Here is a 13646-nt window from a genome sequence, read left to right as displayed (position 1 = left end):
GAGAGACAAGTGAGAAAATGTTAATGCCTGTTTGAGAAAAGTGTATAAAGTGTGTAGTGAGGGGTTTTACAGCCTTAAAGCATCTATAATAATTGTAAAAAATAACGCTGACTACTTCGCGGATTTCGCCTATCGCGGGCTATTTGTAGAACGTAACTCCCGCGATAAACGAGGGACCACTGTAAATGGTAACATCACTGTGAATCAGTGCCTCCTCTATTATGAGAAAGAAAACATGAGGTTGGTTTTACTTTATACACTTTGTGTACGCCAGCTTGTACTTTGTGTATAAAGTACAGTGAAAAAGTTTTAGATACACAAAGAAAAAATGCCTTAAATTGAGAATGTGTTCACAAATTAACGCTAACGTGTCGCCGGTAAAACTCAATTTGCAACCGTAAAATCCAGCATGAACATCTGCAAATCATCAGACACAGCAGGGTTAGTCCCATTCTAATCCAATTCCATTGGTTTATTTTTCTCTAAGTAATTCAGTCAGCGAATCATTGTGAAAGGTTACCATAGCAACAGCGTCTTCATGCCAAACTGGAAATTCTGTGAGCAGACCCACAGATTTCTCCATCTCGTCAGCTGCATTGAGTTAAATCCATGGAAAATCCATCAATCAGTCCAGTTAAATCCATTAAATCCACTTATTTCGGCATCATCGTCGCTGTACTAGTTTCTGTCGCTCTCAGCTGACAGCGCCATTATTGGCACCTGCACAGCAACTCGGTCAGGGCACGGAGTTATACATCAAATGTGAAACGATCAAATACTTTGCCACCTTCTACTCGATATTTAGAATCTGAAATCTCACATGATTAACCAATCAAATTTGTGGAACAAATGTAAATGTAATTGGAGGGGTGCCCAAATTCGGTCCATGAGATCTACCTTCCTGACACTCTTAAGCCCCTTTCACACCGAGGCTGCTCCCAGTTGCTCCCTGTTGCGTCATGACGACGCAGGAATTTCTGCGTCAGGTGCGCGTAGCAGGGGTCAGAGAGGAGGTGAGGACGCAGCCTGCAGGTTCTCTGCACAGAGAAATCAGAGTGCACAGTTTGGCTGCAGACAGACTGTGCACTCTGACAGCAGTCAGAGTGCACAGTTTATATTTGTTCTTGTGCTGAGCTGCAGATCTGCGCTCTGAGTTCTGTTATAGTTTATCTTTCCTCCTTTGACCACGAGATGCGCGCGAACGAACCGTTGTGAGCAAATGTGAAGATATCTGGAATTATACTTCATGTGGACATGTCCTGTCTCTGGCAATCAGTCTGTGAGCAGGACTTATGTCCTTTTTTGTCCTTTTTTAACACTGTGATGAGAGAGTTTGAGCAAAGAACAAGGAACTAACTGCAGCAGCCAGACAGTTTTTTATTCTTTCTTTTAATTGTTCACATGTGCGCGCGTGAACGAACCGTCCATGAGTAAATGTGGAGATGTGTGGAGTTATACTTGACGTGGATATGTCCTGTCTCTGGCAGTCAGTCTGGGAGAAGCCCTGGTGCTCTTAGTTGTATCCCTCCTCCAAAAAGCCTGAATCCAATGAAAGACTCATTAGCAGGCTTTTAATGAGCCTTTCATTGGATTCAGGTGTGTTGGAGCAGGAAGACAACTAAAGGCCCATTTACACGAGCATGCCTTTGCTTCACGCAACAGCACGACCTGTGTCGTGACGATTCCGCCTGCTGTGTTCACAGCTGGACACCGTTCTTTGTTCTACCGGCTGCCATGCACTCTGCGTTGGACGCTGCATATATAAAATAATTATTTTGTGGTGGAGTAATCATTTTTTTCTGCAAATTGGCCGTTGAAAACGGCTCTAATCACTTCCTGAATCACATGCTGCAGAAAGCATTTTGAGCTGTCTAAAAAGGTAATTATTTGACTTGTTTACATTACCATGGCTTGATAAATGGCTTGTCTGCAGCTGTTAAAGTATTTTTTTTATGTTCATAACAGATTTAACTTCTTGTTATAATCGTTCAGACCAGCTGCGCTCTGATGCGATCCACTGACATCACCACTCGCACTGTTCGCTGCTTGTTTACTCCACTTGTCGAACTGCACATTAGATTAGATCACGCCACATAGCACGACATTTGTGCATGAAAGATTTTTTGAACATTTCAAAATTCTCTGTGCTCAATAGCACGCACCAGCACCCCTCTGGCGTCCTGTCTGCACCAGTTAAAGACGAGTTTACTCTCCACCACGACACAGGTCGTGATATGTTTTGAAGCAAAGGCATGCTCGTGTAAATGCCCCTTAAGAGTGTCAGGAAGGTAGATCTTGAGGACCGAACTTGGATACCCCTGGAATAATGCAATTGATAGTTCATGTGCATGCTAATGAAAAAACCAAGTGCGTAAACATGACAATAAATTAAATCAACTCCATATTTGGTTTGAGCACCCTTTGCCTTTGACATGTATCAATTCTCCATGGTACACATGCACAATCAAGGATTTTTTTGTTTGTTTGTTTTTATTACAACATAGATGTGCTAATGATCAACAATATCTCAGGGCAGCTGAAACACAAGCATGAAGACAAAGTGAAATAGCATATAACATAGGAGGAATAACATTAGGTAACAAAAAGCCATGCTGTATGAACAAGGTGAGGCTGAAAAAGAGATTTATGTAAAAAAATAAATAAATCCATCCATTTTCTGTAGCCACTTATTCCATTGAAGGGCCGGGTGGGGGGGCGCTGGAGCCTATCCCAGGTAGGCGTCAGGTAGGGTACACCCTGGACAGGATGCCAGTCTGTCACATGGCCACATACTGTACATGCACACCTGCAGCCAATAAAGTTTCCTATTCTCCTAATATGCATGTCTTTGAACATGGGAATAAGCTGGAGCCGTGCGAGCTGTGTTTTCAATTCATAACTCTGTCAAAAATATCAAATTTCTTTCATATTTAGGAGCTTTATGTACACAGTAAAATCACCAGTGTTAAATTAACACTGACAGTGAACATAATGGTCCAACTCTGACCAGAGTAGGGCCATGTGTACACCTGCAGTGTTAATTTAACACTGTCAGTGTTAGTTTTACACTGGTGATTTTACTGTGTAGAGTGGTATCCTTTATCAACTGACAAAGGTTGATCTGGATCTGATCCGGATTACAGATTTTTTGGCCATTTGGCCATTTAAATTTAACATTGAAAACACCATTTAATGAATATTTTGCATGCCTTAATCACTCTCATATTTGAAACTGAGTTGCAGACGGGCACTCACTGTCACCTGATAAAGTTTGATCCACATTGTGGATTTTGTGGACATTTGAAATTAACATTGAAATGCCCACTTGATGTACATTTTGCATTATATCTAAATCAAAAGTGCCTCAATCACTCTCATTTTTCTGTTATGAATTTACCTCCACAACCAAAATTGGATGGAGGTTCCAATTTTATGCCTGTTTGTGTATCTTCCAGTTATCAGTCAGAAACCAAGTGCCAACAAGCAATGACAAATTGTCCACAGCAAAGATAACCAATGTTCTAAGAAATTTTCAGAAACCGAAAAAGTTGAGAAAAAAACCTGACAACACCACAAAAAACTTTGATTCAAGTGCATGAACTAAATACATACTCCTGACATTTGATCACATCCAATTCATTTATGAAAATCCAATTCTAACAGAACATTGACCTTGAAAATTTTCTCCAAGGTAAAAATGTGTGGAATTGGAAACTTGCATTGGTGGAGGTTTGTGCTGTAGAAGCACATTGCTCTAGTTTTTCTCAGTAATCGTGCATTAAGGGGACCTAACAGATCAAGCTGCACATAGCTGATAAAAGTGTTAACAGTGTTAGCATACAACATTCAATCAATCAATCAATCAATTTTTTTATATAGCGCCAAATCACAACAAACAGTTGCCCCAAGGCGCTTTATATTGTAAGGCAAGGCCATACAATAATTATGTAAAACCCCAACGGTCAAAACGACCCCCTGTGAGCAAGCACTTGGCTACAGTGGGAAGGAAAAACTCCCTTTTAACAGGAAGAAACCTCCAGCAGAACCAGGCTCAGGGAGGGGCAGTCTTCTGCTGGGACTGGTTGGGGCTGAGGGAGAGAACCAGGAAAAAGACATGCTGTGGAGGGGAGCATGGACTTCATAGATTATTCTTTAGGACATTTCACCACAAAGTAAGCCATTTTATTCCAGGTGTTTGAAATAAAATACTCAAAATGGCCTCTGAGGTATAGAGGCTATTAAAATCGGAGGCTCAGCAGCTGTCACGCAACGCGGCCATGCCTCTAATTATGCACAACTTTGTGGTTTAAAACATCTTAAACTAAGAAATTTGACAAATATTCACCCCCTGTATAGTTGTCATGGAGGGGAAACTACCTATAGTGACCAAAAACATTTTTTGTTCCAGGCTGCAAACATGCTCATTTCTGATCTAAATTTAGACATTTTAACATGGAGTTCAATGGGAAGCCAGCCTCAAGCAGACAGTCAAGGAACTGCAACTTTTTCTTCTTTGGGTGGGTTTCATCTGAGCCCATTGAAGCTTACCACTTGGTCATAGCTTATCTTGTCTTTTCTCAGGTCTCTCTCTCTCCCCATCTATCTGTGCAACATTCCATCAGTACTGTTCTGCTTCTTTGGTCTGCCCTTATCAGTCAGCCTGCTTGCCTCTCTGGCACCTGGGCCTTCCATTTGTAGCTGGGTTTCTATGACAGATTTGCACAAAGGTTAAGCGATATTTCCTGCATGTCAACAAAGCACAATAGCAAAAGTGCAGCATTTCTATTAACTGAAGGAATGTGATTGTTGGGTTTTGTCTTCTCATCAGTAAAGAAGGCTAGGACTGTAAATCCAATAGTCATGGTGACAGAACAGTAAGTCAGGCTGAACATTGGCAGTTTGTGGTTGTTGTTTTGTTGTTGTTTCTTTAGTCCTATATTGTCATAACGTCAGCTCTTATAAGGTCTCTGTCTCTTACTCCATCCATATGTACTGTTCAATCAATCATTTATTCATTCATTTTCTATACCTGCTTATTACAATAAAGGGTACCATTTTCTATACTTTATTTGACCAGTAATAGTGAAAAAGTGTTTCCACTGCAGTTTTTCAAAATAAAAATAGCCTGAAAAAACACCTCATATAACCATAGAAACCTTTTTGTGATATTTGAGGGGTTTTTTTTTTTTCAAAATACATGCTTTTCTATCAAGCATATTTTCAATTCACAACTTCAAGTTACACAATTTTGAGGGTAATGGAAACCCCTGTGTTTAAGCCTGCAGTGTAAATACACATCCTCACCTGTCAAACCCATGTTTGTGTCTGCACCTGGGTTCAGACCACCCTGCGTCCTGACAGTTTCCGGATATACTGTCCGAACTCTTCTCCAGATTCACAATGAAATAAGAAGCATTCAAATTCACTAAAAGGGACATTGTGGCATTCAGCTGATCCATCACCATTAACTCAGACCTGGTAAAAATCAATGGGATCCTGGTACACCTACCAATATTTTGGAAACATGTAGTCAGAAGCAGCCTTCATGGAAGCCATGACCATAAAGCCACACGTCTAATGTAGAAATGGGACAATCATCTCACCTGTGTACAAATACTAACATAAACCTACTTTTATCTTGTCCCGGTTTTGCTTGTGGTCATCACAGTGTTGATTTGACCCACGTTTTATGCTGGACGCACTTCCTGACTCAACTCTAGATGTATATGAACATTGGGGCATGGGTGGCCTTAAACCGGGGACTTTGTTCCTGGGATGCAAGAACATTAACTGCTTACACCATTGAGATGGCCCACAAATACCCAAAAACTATGGTGCTGAGAAATGATAGCAGTCGGTTTGGACTGATGTCAAAATTTGAAACAACAACAAAAAAAATCTAATCTGTAACAGAAGTCAGTTTGTTTACTAATGGGCTAGAGAGCGGTACAAGCATGAATATCTGCAAGCAACAGCAGATCATGGTGTACTGAGGGATTTGGTCAGAATTAATGGTGTCCTCAGTGCTGTGAAATACAGGAAAATACATGCAGTACCATCAAGGAATTTAATCTTCAGCATAACAAAGACCCCAAATATCTAGCCAAATAACTATCTTCTTCACAAAATGAAGAAGAGCGGGTCTTCGAACAGATGCTGTGACCCCCTGCAGAGCCCTGATCTCAACATCATCTATTCAGACCTGACTGAGAAACTAAAACTAAACAACTGTAGTTCATTCTCCTAGACATTTGGAACAAACTACATGCTGAGATTTTTTAACTTAAATAAATAAATAAGTGCGCAACTGTACTGAGGAGCATTGATGCAGTTTTAAAGTGAAAAGATGGTCACACCAGATATTTTTTCTATTTACACACATTGGGCCTCATGTATCAATGTTGCGCACTTGTGGCGTAAATTTACGGCGTAAACCTGAAATACACCAAAGTCGCCGTGACATGTATCAAGCAGTGCGCACCTGCCCATTTCTGGCGTACGCCTGACGTGATCTTGATAAATGCGGCGGGTGGAAACGATCGTAATTATAATGAACACGCCCATAAATATTCAGACTCCGCTTCAGACACACCCTCATTTTACGACATGGAAGCCAGGAAGACGGCAATGAAAAAGAACTTCACCAATCACGACGCGTGCCAATAGAGCGTCAAAAGCGGCCGTCGTATCAATTGTTTTGTAGTATATAATCAATAAAGTGTTACAGTGGTCCCTCATTAATCGCTGGGGTTACGGTCTAAAAAATAGCCCGAAATATGCGAAACTGCGACGTAGTCAGCGTTATTTTTTACAATTATTATAGACGTTTCAAAGCTGTAAAACCCCTCACTACACAGTTTATACACTTTCTCAATCAGGCATGAACATTTTCTCACTTTTCTCTCGTCTGTAAACACTCTCAAAGTTCAAACCTTAGTAGGAAAATAATACCAAACTGTTTTCAGGCCCAAACATTTGTTTGAGAAATAAAAATAGAACGTTTTCCTATAAATAATTATGATGGCATTTAGAACTAATGAATTAATTTTAAGGATCAACGAACGAGGTCGGACACATAAGAAATTATTAATAGTGACTGACCAGTATGTCACAGATCGCTCCTCCTGATGCCGCGCCTTTTCCCACTCACATCTCGCTGCAGCAGGTGTTTGTTTCCGTGTGACAAACACAGTTATGAGTAGTTGTTGGCGCTCTTTTTTCTTCTGGGCGACAAGATTCTCATAAACAGATACGCAGAACACAGAACACTGTAAAAAAAAAAAGGCATGCAAAATTGGACTAAATACTCCGCGAGAGTCCGAGGCCACGACAGGTGAACGGCGTTATAGCGAGGGACCACTGTATTCTCTTTTCACATGTCAATAATTCTTGACATGTGGATATTTGCTCGCTCAATTAATAAGACATGCCTAATCTGTCAGATTTCTTTATTTTTTAAATGTATTTCTGTATTTATTTTATTGTGACAACCGAATGGAGACGACAAAACCTGGTTGCAGCACGGGCGAATTAAGGGAATGATGAAACTACAGTTGTTATTATCAATTCCATTGTCTAAAACGATCACACCACATGAAGTTAAGCTCAGCGCTGCTCTGGCTCCAGGCTCGAAGTCTGGAGAAAAGGGCGTGTCTTTGCAGTCAGCGCTGTAGCCACGGATCGTGCTCCATAACAATTCTGTTGTGGTGTGCTGGTGCAGCGGTCAGCTGAAGCAATATGTGTTTTAATTTATTTCCACACAAGGACAGGATGCTGACGTCTGCGCTTCACACTACAGTTATGCGACTTAATATCGTACAAGCCAGTACAGGTGTTCCCGAACTATGACTTGCGAGCATAGATATCTGATTGCACGTCACAGGGGGACACACCCACCTCTGTCAGCGGACCTCGCAGTTCACACAACAAGAAGGCTCACTCTCTGTTGCTTTGTTGTGTGATTTTAATTTTATGTATGTAATATTATGTGTTTGTCCTGCATCTGTCTGATGTCTGTGTTTTTAATTTGACACCTTGTGTGCACGGTCACGTCCAGCTGACAGTCTGCGGTCAGCTGACAGGCACTGTATGTCCACAGCAAACCATATGAGCAAAGCGACTGAACTCCGGGACCCCCAGCCACAACTGACAATGTTGGATTCATGGTGTGTGTGTTGGTGGGGGGGAGACACACACTCCACAAGCCATTTGTGTTGGAGGGAGCAGACGATGACACACTCCACACGCCATTTGTGCTTGGGGGGGTTGGCACAGTTAAGGCCCATTGACACTTGCACGACTTTGATGCACACACATGCACGCCCTGTGTCGTGCCAGAGAGTAAACTCGTCTTTAACGGGTGCACACTGAACATGAGAAGGTCGCCAGCGCGTGCAATTGCGCAAAGAGAATTTTGAAATGTTCCAAAAAATCTTTCACACACAAATGTCGTGCAACGTGGCACGATCTGGTCACCAACACTATGTGCAGCTCGTCAAGTGGAGTAAAGAAGTGAAACAGAGCGAATGGTTGCGTCAGTGCACCGCATCAGAGCGCATCTGGTCTGAATGATTTTTACAAGATGTTAAATCTGTCATAAACATACTTTTACAGCTGCACACAAGAAGGAAAGAACATCCAAGTGTTTCACCAAGCCATGACAATGTAAATATGACAATTACCTTTTTAGACAGCTCCAAATGCTTTCTCCAGCTCGTTTGGTCCGCGCGAACGGCTGCTGCTGGAGTGGTCCTCTATGATTCAGGAAGCGATTAGAGCTGTTTTCAACAGCCAGTTTGCAAAGAAAATGATTAATCCGCTACCAAATAATTATTTTACATACGCAGCGTCCAGCGCGCAGCGCGTGGCAGTTGGTGGAACAAAGCACGGCATCCAGCTGGGAACACAGCAGGTGGGATCATCACGAAGACATGCGTGCAAGTGCGTGCATCAAAGTCGTGCAAGTGTCAGGGGGCCTTTACACACACCCATCTGTGTTGCTAGGTGACACCACACTTGTGTTGCACTTTGACAATTTTCACAGACAGGTCGAATGTGATCGCCTGCTGTCTACTATCGTACCAGGTGCGTGAATAGCCCCGCCTTTTCTAAGTGTGCAGCGAGCTGTGTTAGATGTTCGTGTGTGGTGCCTGGAAATTGGCCGACACCTGCCGAGAGGGGGATCGAATGAGCACGCGCAGGGCATTTGCTGTCTTTCGGCCACTTGTGTGCATGAATGGTTGTAGCAACAGGTGTACGAGGCCTTTGAGGCGGCTCCGATTTTTCACGAATGGCATGCAGTTCCTCCTTCGTGCACTGGTCGGCTTCAATCATGTTATATGTGAAGGGGCCCTAAATCTTTAAACCTGAGAATGTCTGCTGGACAGGAATAATTTATGATGGTTTTATGAGACGTCTACATGTTGCAGGTGGGCTGTAATCCACTGTCTGATCAGGATGAACTGCATCTTAATACTCTGGAAAAACATGTAAGTGCTCCTGATTTTCTCTCTCACTTATGTTTCATTTTTGTTGATAGAATGACATCAGATGGTTTGCACTCTGATCATTTCATGCATATGTGCATTATGTGACAGGTTTCGGTGGCATGTGAACGTGTTCAGGCCATTCAGTCGTCCTACCTGCGGCCTCCCCTCAGCCCCTCGCCCATACAGTCACACAGCACATTCAGTGTCATGGAACAGGAGTACTGCAAGCTGGACCGTGATATTCTACAGCTCTGTGGTATGCCCACACACACACACACACACACACACACACACACACACACACACACACACACACACACACACACACACACACACACACACACACACACACACACACACACACACACACAGCAGTAGGTGTGAGGCAGGGCATGGGGGTATGCTAATAAACTGAACCCATCTGGATAAGAATCTGTATGAATTTAGATGGACTCTGTCACTCTGTTAGTAGCACAAGGACTGTGCGAAAGCAAAACATTTTGCAAAAATTGCTGTTTAATATCTTATGAATAACTGAGTGGATTTGTTTATGCTTGTTTTGCACATGCACATATACATTGTTTATATTCCTGGTAACTATCTGCAAAGATGAGCAGCCCCCCACCCTTTCCTTTTAAGAGTTCCTTGGCTCAGCCTTGTTCCTTCTGTCCTTCATCTACAGTCTGGTCAGGCGCCCGTCTTGTCTTTATTACTACCCGCTCCCTGCGATGGTCTTTATTCACCCTCCCACGACCTCTCTGTTTCTTTGCCTCCCTCTTTGGATTACACTCTGCTCTCCTGCATGTGCCAGAGTTTGAAATTGGACTTCAGATTTACAGATGTAAAATATCGCTTGTAATTCTCCCAATGAGAGAGGCAAGGGTACGCTTCCTACTCAAAGAAAGAGAATAGAAATTAGACCAAAACTGGTTTCGGCTGAGGGTTTAAATATTCAGGGGAGGGGGCAGTCCATAAGATAGTAGATGACCAATTCACCAATTGAGTTTTTAAAATAAGCGTAAAGCAAAGAGAGAGAGAGAAAGAGAGAGAGAGAGAGAGAGAGAGAGAGAGAGATTCAAAGTAAACCTGGGGTCCAGAGATATTTTCTCGATTTTAGTTTAGGTAATTCACCTTTTAAGGTACTTTTAGTATTATGCCCACGTGCTGTATATGAAAATGTTCGCCACAATCTCATTTTAGAGTATATGCATTACATATTTGTCTAAAACAATGTATGTGGAAATAATCTGGCTCTATATCTGAAAAGAATTAAGTGCATTTTTAGAAAATTCTTCAAATCTTTATTGAAAATACATCTTTCTTCATTCGGACAAACGGCCTATCTGGCTGATTTAATTAAACCTTATGTACCGGCCTGGGCTCTGCATTCACAGGATGCAGGACTGCTCTGTGTTCCAAGGGTGAAGGAAAAAGTCTGTGGGACAGAGAGCCTTCTCATACTGTGCCCCTGTTTTGTGGAATGGTCTCCCAGCCTCAATAAAACATTCAGATTCTGTGGAGACTTTTAAGAGCAGACTAAAGACACATCTTTTTACTCAGTCCTATGGTTAGAATGCTGTGTTGGCATCTTTTTTTCATTTTAATTTTTTTTTAACTCTTTATTGTGCTTTTTTTTTTTACTTTTTGTGCTTTTGAACTTTTAGTTTTATTTTACATTGCCCTTTAACTATTTTGTGTGAGGTGCCTTGGGGCGACGCTGTCACGAATTGGCTCATTATAAATTGAATAAACTAAAATTGAAATTAAATTGAATTCTGGAAAAAAGTCCCTTCACATTTTTCCATGACAGTTTGCTTTGTCTGCTGGAATATAAGCAATTAAAAGTATTTTAAGACTGAGAGGGCCAGTCTTTTAACATTTATGAGCATGTAGTGCCCGTGTGAATCCTGCAGAGATGCTGCAGCCTTTGGCAGCAGGCAGAGAGAGAGAGAGAGAGAGAGAGACCCATGTGACCTTCTCTGGGCTCTAGGATTGGCTGTGAATCAAAGATTGTCTGTGACAGGGACAAGAGTTGGTACTCTGTAGTTTCAGGAAGTGTTTGAATGTAGTCTCTGACACTCCATCACTGATCTATGAATAGAAAATGAAAACAACCACATTCAGACATTAGAACCAATGGGACTGTGAAGACCTTTTTATTTGAACACCCATTGAGAACACTGAGTCATGAAACACCTGATCACCAATATGGCAGGTGCTCGTGCATGACCCTTGATCTATGACATCAGCACAAATCCTCTGCTCCTGGACATCATCAGTCCTGCATGTTTTCCATCTCTTCATGCTCCAACCACACAGTAAATTTTGCTGAGTAAAATTTACTCTGCTGGGATAACATTTTATCCTAGTCTAAACAGAGTAAAAAACACTCTATTGTAGAGTGAAATCAGCTCTACCGGTGCTGCAGACCACAAGGTCTCCCACCCCGCCCTGCCTCCACTGCGCATGTGTCATTTCGGAGCACAGCCGCTCTGTGGACGGACTCTCTTTACCCAAAGCGATCAAATGGATTAATGGGATTATTAACCATCAGATGACAAGGTAAAATCATTCTAAAGTCAGTTTTAAGCATAAGCAAGGCCGTTTTAAGCAGAAACGAAGCGATAATCTGTTGCGCATTGAAATGACCGACGGTCAGTGAACATAACAGTTAGCAGCTGTGTAGCTGTGGCGCTGTGATCACTTCATCCGCCTTTTATGATGAAATAATGCTGAATTTATGTGGAAATGATTTTTGTACAAAAGCTTCAGATATCTGTCACTGAGACAGATGATGACTGGAGTGCAGTTTGAAGCAGAAACAAGGTGATAGTCAGTGAACCGCGACTGATGACGCATATGCAGTGAAGGCAGGGTGGACCGATTTTTAGGGCGGACCGTTCGGTCTGCGACGCCGTCTAGTAAGGCAAGTGGTTTTACTCCAATAAGAGTTGATTTTACACTATGTTGAGTTGATTTAGCCCCGTGGTAGAGTATGTTTAACTCTATTTAGAGTGGGACCAAATGTTATCCCAGCAAAGTAAATTTTACTCAGCAGAATGTCCTGCGCACGACTCATGCACAGGACTGGTGACCCCCGATCTGTAGGGCCTCATTCTCATCATTCCTCACAATAACAATACAACTGTTCTTTCAGCAGTCTGTCAAGGAGCTAATCAACAACTTCCATGGAAACCCCTCCTGGTGGATTATACCAAACCTCTTTCTGTAGCAGTGTGAGATGCTGCTATCACTTCCAACAGTTCCTTTAAACAGAAAGCACAACTGTCCACCTGTGAGGGAAATTAATTGCAGCTGAGGGTGTAGGGTGACAGTCTGTCACAAACGCGTTCTCACCTGGGTGAATAAATATCCAAAGAAAAAGAACACAAAAACGTAGTAGAAATATTAGAAAAGAAAACCGAAACCCACACATAAACAGTGCTTAAATGATCAGATTAACTCAGAGACAATAATCAAACTTTACACACGTTCTCCATTTATGTGTTATTTACTGCCAACCTGTCTTTCTTCATTGTTTCCCTTCAGGTGAGCTCTACGACCTTGATGCCGCCTCTCTGCAGCTCAAAGTCATTAATTATGTAAGTGGCTGAGCTCGCTCACAGGCACCCACATGCACACACATACAAATGCACAGTTAAAAGACCAGCAGTACACTCAACACAGGGAATACTTCTCAGTGATTTCCTACGGCTGCCTGTCAGTATTGATACACACAGCTTTTTATCACACGTTTGCTTCGTCGGTCTCTCTGCAGCATGTGGGGACTGTGATATAATGTTTGTAAAAGGAAGAGAAGTAGAGCGTGGAGGTGTAGATACTGACCACAGAGAGGGAAAGATTGGGATGTAGGTGAAACAGACAGAGGAAACAACCTAATTTTGTGTGTGTGTGTGTGTGTGTGTGTGTGTGTGTGTGTGTGTGTGTGTGTGTGTGTGTGTGTGTGTGTGTGTGTGTGTGTGTGTGTGTGTGTGTGTGTGTGTGTGTGTGTGTGTGTGTGTGTGTGTGTGTGTGTGTGTGTGTGTGTGTACTGTAGCTATAGTCACAGTATGTGTAGCATACTAAAGCCATGGAATTACCAAGTTGTAAGCTTCGATGGTCCCAAATGAAGCACGCCTGGAAGAAAAAACACTTGCA

At 42.3% G+C, this 13646-nt stretch overlaps 1 protein-coding gene across 2 annotated transcripts in view; it reads left to right on the top strand.

Annotated features, from left to right (window-relative positions):
• The window catches only part of LOC117508423 (cGMP-dependent 3',5'-cyclic phosphodiesterase), a 762024-nt gene that overhangs the window by 655894 nt on the left and 92484 nt on the right, over positions 1-13646 (top strand). For both annotated transcript variants that reach the window (XM_034168188.1, XM_034168189.1), the window contains exons 7-9: positions 9429-9488; positions 9597-9744; positions 13038-13090. In XM_034168188.1, coding sequence (XP_034024079.1) covers positions 9429-9488; positions 9597-9744; positions 13038-13090 — 261 coding nt within the window. The remainder of the gene's footprint in view (positions 1-9428; positions 9489-9596; positions 9745-13037; positions 13091-13646) is intronic.

Source organism: Thalassophryne amazonica, chromosome 4 (genome assembly GCF_902500255.1).
Source record: "Thalassophryne amazonica chromosome 4, fThaAma1.1, whole genome shotgun sequence".
NCBI lineage: Eukaryota > Metazoa > Chordata > Actinopteri > Batrachoidiformes > Batrachoididae > Thalassophryne > Thalassophryne amazonica.
Note: the sequence above shows the minus strand (reverse complement) of the source record. Positions and strands in the feature narration are given on the sequence as shown.